This window comes from Rhinoraja longicauda, chromosome 7 (genome assembly GCF_053455715.1).
Source record: "Rhinoraja longicauda isolate Sanriku21f chromosome 7, sRhiLon1.1, whole genome shotgun sequence".
Lineage (NCBI taxonomy): Eukaryota > Metazoa > Chordata > Chondrichthyes > Rajiformes > Arhynchobatidae > Rhinoraja > Rhinoraja longicauda.
This window is the reverse complement of record NC_135959.1, coordinates 48,480,733-48,490,063: the sequence shown is the minus strand read 5'-3', so window position 1 is coordinate 48,490,063 and position 9,331 is coordinate 48,480,733. Positions and strand designations below refer to the sequence as shown.

At 40.9% G+C, this 9,331-nt stretch overlaps 1 protein-coding gene across 2 annotated transcripts in view; it reads right to left on the bottom strand.

Moving 5' to 3' along the window:
• Positions 1-6,600: 6,600 nt before the first annotated feature.
• gucy1a2 (guanylate cyclase 1, soluble, alpha 2) overlaps positions 6,601-9,331 on the bottom strand; it is a 107,372-nt gene continuing 104,641 nt past the window's right edge. For both annotated transcript variants that reach the window (XM_078402494.1, XM_078402495.1), the window contains one exon: positions 6,601-7,587. In XM_078402494.1, coding sequence (XP_078258620.1) covers positions 7,380-7,587 — 208 coding nt within the window. In that variant the 3' untranslated portion in view covers positions 6,601-7,379. The remainder of the gene's footprint in view (positions 7,588-9,331) is intronic.

Here is a 9,331-nt window from a genome sequence, read left to right as displayed (position 1 = left end):
TGCCGGAAGAGGTTGTTGAGGCAGGTACTATTGCAACATTTAAGAAACATTTAAACAGGTACATGTATAGGATAGGTTTAGCGAGATATGGGCCAAACACAGGTACGTGAGACTAGTGTAGATGGGACATCTTGGTTGGTGTGGGCAAGTTGGGCTGAAGGACCTGTTTACACGCTGTATGACTAACAATGTATACTGTAGCCCAAATTAGTTATGATATAAAGAGAGAAGAGTGAGCAAGTTGTGATGATGACACAAAGAGCCTTCAATGATCAAGTGAATGAGTCAGAGGTTGGAAGATAGAATGCCTTAGTAGGAAAAAAAAGCAACAGGCTGTACAAACTCAATGGGCTAGTCAGCATCTGTGGAGGAAGGGACAGACAATGGTTCAGGTTGGGACCCTTTCCCAGGCTGATCTTTGACCGCTGGTTAGACTGAACAAGGGTTCTGACCCAAGATGCCGTCTGTTCATTCTTTCCACTGATGCTGCCTCACCTGCTAATTTCCTACAGCCTTTTGGTTAGTGCTCAAGATTCCAGCATCTGCAGTTTTTTGCGTTTCCCCTAATAAGGTTTTGTAGAATTCTTCATGAGTCGTAGGAGTAGAATTAGACCATTCGGCCCTTCGAGTTTACTCCGCCATTCAATCATGGCTGATCTATCTTTTCTTCTCAACCCCAATCTCCTGCCTTCTCCCCATAACCTTTGACACCCTTACTAATCAAGAACCTGTCAATCTCCACTTTAAAAATACCCACTAAAGGCCTCCCCAACCGTCTGTGGCAATGAATTTCGCAAATTCAACATTCTCTGACTGAAGAAATTCCCCCTCATCCCTTTTCTGAAGGTATATCCCTTTATTCTGAGGCTGTACCCTCTAGTGCTAGACTCACGCAATGTTGAAAAAAATCCTCTCCACATCCACTCTATCAAGGCCTTTCACTATCTGGTAAGTTTCAATGAGGTCCCCCCTTCATCCTTCTAAACTCCAGCGAGTACAGGCCCAGTACTGTCAAACGCTCATCGCATTTTCATGCAATCATCCCCAGGATCATTGTAGCAAATCTCTTCTGAACCCTCTCCAATGGCAGCACATCGCTATTCAGATATGAGGCCCAAAATTACTCACAATACTCCAAATGCAGCCGTACCAGTGCCGTATAAAACCTCAGCATTACATGCCTGTTGGTGAGGGGAGGGGAGGGGGGGGAGGGGGGGGAGGAGGTGTAGTTTCAGAATAAGGGCTGCTAAGTTAAGGTATTGATGAGGAGAAAATGTTTCTCTTGGATCTTCCCCAGATAGCACTGGAGATGGAGTCATTAAATATATTCAGGGTGGAGATTGACAGAGATTTGAACTACTAGAAGGTCAAGAGCTATAGGAGTTTGTGGGAATAAGGAGCAGAAGGCAACACTGAATCACCCATGATTTTATTGGATGGTCCAGGAACCAACTGGTTTACTCTTGTTTTGTTTCTTGAAGTGTTTTGTTTTAGATGTTGACTGAGTGAGTATAGGAAGAGTAGTTCAGTGTGGAGATGTGTGAGATCATCAACTTCACACCCAAAAAAGACAAACTGGAGTTTCTCCATAATGTCAAGAGATTCAGAGCTGTGTCAGAGGAAAGGAATTAAGAGTCTTGTATACAACCATTAAAAAATTCTGTGCAAGAAGTATTCCAAAAAGCTAATGGAGTATTAATCCTTGTCTCAGAGGACTGGAATTCAAAAAAATGAGCGAAGTGTTGCAGGAGTAGTGAGGAGGCCTTGTTATGCTCCACCTGGAGCATTGTACTTATATTCAGGCACTGTGCTATGGACAGAGCATACTGGCTTTTAAAGTGGCAAACCATAATACTGTGGTGTTCAAAGGCTAAACCTATTCGAATAGGTCCATAAACCTGATTTATATTCCCTAAAGTTTAGAAGCTCAAAGATGTTTCAATTACAGTCTTTAAAACAACAATGGAATTTAAGAGCGTTGATTTGAAATTGTTTATTCAGAGTAAGGAAATCCAGAACAATTCTTTTATTGCTCATGACAAACAAAAAATGCTATTCAACCCATCAAGTCGATACTGGTTATCCAAAGCAATATAATTTCCATTCCTGGACACAAAATGCTGGAGTAATTCAGCGGGTCAGGCAACATCTCTGAACGAAATGGATAGGTGACGTTACAGGTTGGTACCCCTCTTCAAACTAAAGAAGGGTCCCGATCCAAAACTTAGTCTATCGATTTTCTCCAGAGATGCTGCGTTACTCCAGCATTTTGTGTCTATCTTTGGTATATATTAGTATCTGCAGTTCTTTTTAATTTAATTTCCATTCTTATTGCCCTTGACCTATTCTCTCTTGCATGCCTCTTCACTCTGCTCTGATTCTCCTACCACCCGTCATCATGAGGGCTGAATAATCTACTAACCAGCACTTCTTTGGGATGTGGGGGAATTGGAGCACCTGGGGAAAACCCACATCGGGATAGGGAAATTGTGCGAAAAAGCACAGATCGCTCGAGTTGTGAGGCACAGCACCATTTCCTTAATGGCATAATAATTCAGAGGAGGTCTCGGATAAGTCAGAATGAAATTGTGAAGGATATTTTCAGGATAGTGGTAGCCTGGAATAATTTTTACCGAAGGGCTGCTGAGGAAATTACAATTTTCCATGATACATTATAATTAGATAAGCAAAGAAAATGGAGGAACGTTAGGTAAATATTGTTGAAATAAAAATCACCATTGCACTGCAAAACTGGCTTGAGGGGTTGATCTATATTTAATGGTTTTGTCATGTTTCCATGGCCCAAATTGTAACTTCCTCAGTTAATATAATACTTCAAAGTAATGTCAGTATTTGAGAAAGGAAGTCAACTAATTACAAGAAAGCCTTTAGCAACCAATCTGTTCCTAGATTACCATATAAAAATCTTATGTAGGAGCCATTTACGCTTAAATTAGTTACTGTTATTATATTATGGCGATGTTTAATATTTCTAGTTTCTATTTGTCTGTACTTTGGAAGGTGGGATTTGATACGTAGAGGGGCGTGTCTACATCTGTGGCTAGCGTAGCCACAGAGATTCGGGGTCAGTTTAGTATCGGAGGATGGAGAGAAAGCAGTTTTTTACACATGGTAACGACCACACGTTAATGACCACATGGTAACGACTGTGTTGTTTGAAGAGGAAACAGTTGATAAGAACAATAAGCTATGAATTATTCTTTTGATTTGTGCTACTCTAATAAAGACCAATTAATCAAGAAACAGCGTTTGGAAGATTCGTTTTTGCTATCTTAGAGTGTGGTGTGTACGCAAGCTATATCTCCACCACATTCCCGAGAAGTAATTGGTATCGAAGTCGGACTGAGAAGGTATAGAAACTGCCATTACATCTTAAGAATTCTTTTTTTTATAGAAACAGCGTGGAAACAGGCCCTTTGGCCCACCGAGTCCACACTGACCAGTGATCACCTGTACACTAGGACTATCCTACACACGAGGGACAATTTACAGAACTCATTTAACCTACACACCTACACATCAATTGGGATGTGGGAGGAAACCAGAGCACCCGGAGAAAATCCACGCGGTCACAGAGAAAATGTACAAACTCCGTGCAGACAACACCCGTGCTCAGGATCAAACCCGGGTCTCTGGCACTGTCAGACACCAACTCTACCTCTGCACCACTGTGCCACCCTTCAAATGTACTGAAAGCTACTCGCAAAACGTAATATCAGAGAAATAGAAGAGTTTGCTCCAAACTAATAGTTGGAATATGCTGGATTAGGTAACAGAAATATCTTGAAGTATATGCTCAACTGGATAAGCTGGGAAGCACTGTGAGAGTCATGCTTTTTTACTTCTCCAGTGATTTAACACCATCCGGCCTGCACCGCTAGGGAGCAAATTTACAAAGATGCGGGTGGATGCTCCATTGATGTTGATCATCAACTACCTGACTGGACAACCACAGTATGTCAGGCTACAGAACTGTGTCTCGGGCATGGTGGTGAGCAACGCAGGGGCCCCACAGGGGACGGTCCTCTCTCCCTTCCTATTCACCATCTACACCACGGACTTCAGATACAACTTGGACTCCTGCCACCTGCAGAAGTTTTCGGATCACTCCTGTACCTGGAGTACCTTCAGCAACAGACTGGTTCCACCAAGATACAGTACAGATACAGTACCGAAAGCCACAGGAGATCCTTTTTCACTGTGGCTATCAAACTGTACAACTCCTCCTCTTCTGTCATGGGGTAGAGTGACTCCCCCCCACCCCCCGAATCTTTGCACCTTCCCAATCCTTTCCACTTGTCACTTTAATTTCATGTTTCATGTATCTTGTTATGTTTTATGACTGTTGGCAGACCAATTTCCCTCCTGGGGTAAATAAAGTTCTATCGCATCGTATCGCATATTCTATACTTTTCATAACATTTCAAAGTCAGTTGGCTCTAACATAGACCATTGACTTTTAGACTATACTTTTGACTATAGAGATATAGCACAGAGCCAGGCCCTTTGGCCCACCGAGTCCACGCAGACCAGAGCACTATCCTACACACTAGGGACAATTTACAATTTACAGAAGTCAATTAACCTACAAGCCTTTGGAGTGTGGGAGGAAACCGGAGCACCCAGAGAAAACCCACACGGTCACAGGGAGAACGTACAAACTCAGTGCAGACAGCATCCACAGTCAGGATCGAACCCGGGACTCTGGCGCTTCAAGGCAGCAACTCTACCACTGCGCCACTGTGCCGCCTTCGTTGCACCACTGTGCCACCCTTCAAATGTACCCTATTAGTTCTTTTCATACCCAAGTATTTCACTTCATGCACATTCTCTATTGCTTTGTGCAACATGTCTAGCTGTATTGTAGATTCATCTGTTCCAACTCACTCTTTCACAGGTGTCAAACCCAAGGAACATTTTAATTTCTACAACCCAAAGGTTTTTCGGTCTAACTGTACGACTATTTTCTCCCAATACAAATTTCCCTGTTTAACTATTAAGAGAACAGAACTGTAAAATCCAAGGGTGCAAAATAATAATTTTCATTTAAATCATACCTTCTGCATCGATAAACAATCACTTTTTTCCATTGTGTATCCAGATTGTCATTTTATTTGCATATCTATTCTAATTAAAATTCATCGAACTTTAAATTAACATGCACTACCTCTGATTTGGCAGTCAACATACCCAACAATTTGTCTTGGATGATCTCCAACCTCCTTCTAATAAACATTGTGAAGATGAATATCGTTACCTCACCCCCTGTCATGAACTCTATTTCCACCAGCTCCATTTCACACCATAGGCACTGACTCCAACTAAAATGATTTACTATTTCAGCTGGAGAAGCTTTTAGCCTGATATTCTCCTCATTACTCAAGCCCTGTAAGGACTTTCTTCAGTCCGTGTCTTCTAATTCTATTCTCCTAAATACTTTACCTCCTGCCTTTGACACACCTTTGCTAGTTATGCCTTAGCCAGTGAAGTTGGACCCAAGTGAAATAATTTTATAAACATTCGTCTCTATTTCCCTCTTCTCTGAAAATATAGTTTAACCAGTGTAACTTTCTGGCCAACAAAACAAAGAACATTTTACTTAATGTTTTCAATAACAACGTCAAAGGACTTAAAAGCGGTTTTTTTCAAAGTTTACGATCCTATATAAAAGCAAATTGTTAATATTGTTATTGTATAGAAATTGTACATTGTTGTGATTAAGACATATAGTATTCTTTCTTCCATTAGTCGAGCATTGGGTATAAGAGTCAGGAAGTCATGATGCAGCTTTATAGGACCTTGGTCAGGCCACATTTGGAGTATTGTGTGTAATTCTGGTTGTCCTTTTATAGGACTGATGTGGCAGCTTTGGGAAGGGTGCAGCGGAGGCTAATCAGAATGTTGCTTGGATTAGGGGGTTTTAGCGACAAGGAGAGGTTGAACAGGCTGTGATTGTTATCTCTGGAATTCTGGAGGTTACATTAAGATATACAATACTATATACAATTATGAGAGGCATACATAGACTTTTTCAGAATCTTTTTCCATGAATGGAAATATTAATCATTAGAGAGCATAGTTTTAAGGTGTGAAGGGCAAAGTTCACAGGAGGTGTGCAGGACATTTTTTTACACGGGCAATGGAAATTGCTGCCAGGGGTGGTGATGGAGGTGGATATGATAGTAGCATTTAATACACTTCTGGATAGGCACATGGATATGCAAGGAATGGAGGGATATGGATTACGGCACAGACATTGTGAGCCAAAGGGACTGTTTCTGTGCTGTACTGTTCTATGTTCTACGTTTATTAATGTATGGAAAAAATATCGGATCAGTTTTGATTCCACATAGTTGCAGGCTATTCTGAATGCAGGTTGCTTAGTTTAATTAACCGAGATATAGTGAAAAGCTTTTTATTGCGTGCTAACCAGTCAGCAGAAAGACTATGCATGATTGCAATCAAGCCGTCCACAGTGCACTTCTCTCCTCTCCTTATACTGTCAGAATCCACATTGGAATAATGGAAGAAAATATTTAAAATCAGAATTTTTCAAAACAAACTAAAATACAAGGAGCGATGTTTATTTTTGGCAGACATTCCAAAGTAGTTTTTACAGATGATAGCAGTGTGTATTTATACATTGTTTTATATTATACATTAATAGAAAGCTCAGAGGACAGAATCACAAAGGTTTACATTGCAGAGGGAAACCACTTTGCCTATCATATCGCCAATGTGTCTTTCTTAGTGAGACATTAAACAGTATATTTGATTGTTAACATTTTAATGGCATACTCTCAATTTCCAACTGGACATGATTCTGTGGACACCAAGCTGTATACATTTAATAAAAAGATCATCTGCAAGTCTTTACCTATAATACGTGTTGTCAGTGGTACAACTACCTCACCTTTGCTCCCCATTCTGATCATTTACACTGTAAAATCCATATCCCATGAACTGCAGTGTAAAAGAAGTCAGAACTCTCAGTTTGTACCAAAGGCAATGTTACACATGCATATATTTGTTCTTAATGTAGGAATTATGAATAGATACATTTTAAATGGTTAAAAAATGTGTGAGAATTGTCCAAATAACTGAAAGCAGTTTTGGCATACAAAATTACTTAAAACTGAATGCTACTAACTTTGCCTTCTCTCCCCCACCTTATCAGAAATTAAGACACACCTTCAGTCAATGTGCTGTACATCTATCATCTTTAATTTGACTTCTGCAAATTCAGCTTTGAGGCAAGTTGCAAATTCTGCTATTAAGGATGTTTGTGTCCACTGTCTGGTCCTCCTTTTAGGTGTGCAAGGCGTGTTCCAGAGCCATTCTTTGGAATGCACTTAATCTCATAAACTGGTCTCACGAAGGAACATAGTCCCAATATTGTACGATTTTCTCCTTGTGTAAGCGGGCATGCTTATCACCCTTAATGCATTCTGAGAAACATTAGCCTCCAGAAAATAACATATTCCATGAATTTCTTTTGGAAAGTTTTCTGGAAGGTCACTTCGTGAGCGTGGAATAAACTTGAAGTTCTCATCTCCCTTTAATATCCTATATTCAAGAAAGAGAGCAAAGTGTTAAATGAAACAATATAGAGGTTCAGTATTTTCCCTATTTGTCAATCATTCTGCTGCAAACAATTGAAAAGCACAGATGAACCAATATTAAGAGGGGTGGGAGGAGTGGATGTGGCAGAGTGGTGCAGCTGGTAGAGTCACTGCCTCACAGCTCCAGAGACCCGGGTTCAATCCTAACCACGGGCGCTGTCTGTGTGGAGTCTGCACGTTCTCCCTGTGACCACGTGTACACCTTTGGTTGCTCCAGTTTCCTCCCACATCCCAAAGACATTCAGGTTTATAGATTAATTGTCTTCTGTAAGTTGCCCCCAGTATTTCAGGAGTGCATGCAACAGTAGGATAACATAGAACTAGTTTTGAACGGGTAATCGATGGTCGGCTCGGACTCAGTGGGCCGGCCGAAGGGCCTGTTTCCATGCTGGATCTCTAAACTAAACTAAACATTTAATACTGTGTGCAATTAGGGTGGTAAAATAGCAAGTCAAATCGAACCTTAAGTGTACAGTTCTGATCGTCACACTGTAGAAAGGATGAGAATGCAATAGAGAGTGCCGAGGAGATTCACCATGGTGAGGCCTGGTTTGGAGCATTACAGTTACAAGGAGAAACAGAGAACGGTGAACTGCAGGTTTGATTTGAAAGGCAGTAATGTGTGTAATCCAGGCTTGAGTTACGATGTGATCCTCAGAACAGTGTAAATGGCCGAGCACAGAGAGGTCAGAAAAGGCAGGTGGATGAGAGTGACAGGTTAAGTCATAAGGTCATAAGGGATAGGAGTAGAATTAGGCCATTCGGCCCATCAAGTCTCCTCAGCCATTCAATCTTGGCTGGTCTATCTCTCCCTCCTAATCCCATTCTCCTGCCTACTCCCCATAACCTCTGACACCTGTACATGTGGGAGGAAACTGGAGCAACCAAAGGTTTTGGAAAGCCAATCGTCACATTGTAGGAGCATTCTGAATGGAGATGTTCTACTGAACAGTCACCTAATCGCCTAGTGTAACAACGACCACACTGTAAGCAGTAAATACAGTGTACTAAAGTAAAAGAACAATTTGTAAATCAGTGCTATGATAATCAAAATAAACTGTAGATGCTGGAAATCTGAAACAAAAACAATATGAGGAAACCCTCAAGTTAGACACAAAATGCTGCAGTAACTCAGCAATTGAGTAGCTCATAGATTGACAATTTAGTAGCTTCATGGTCATCATTACTGATACTAGCTTTTTATTCCAGATTTATTTAATTATTTGATTTGCCCATCTGATGTTTGTTGATCCAATGGTTTACAGCACTTTGGGAATATAACTGTGCAGTTGCACAGGAAGTGCCTTGGGGACAGGAATGTGTTTTGATGGAGATGAAAGAACGAAAAGAAAGAGACCATGGGAACAGTCTCTTCAAAACGCTGAAAGGAGAGGGCAAGATTTTGTTTGCGATAACATCAACATTAAATTGAAAGAAGCAAAACATGCCCGAGTCAGAGGCATGAGAGGATCGTAACATAGAGTTGGTAGTGATTATTGATGTATGCCAGAGAAATGGGAAGGAAGTGGAAGGGGTGGTGTGGGAGGAGGTGATGAAAGGATAAGACCATTGAGAGTTTATAAACAAGGATTAGAATTTGTGTAGTTTAAAACAAAAAATGAAAGTACATGTCCATCACTGATTTTCCAGCACCCTTGATTCCAGAGCCTTTCTGGATTATATGTTTT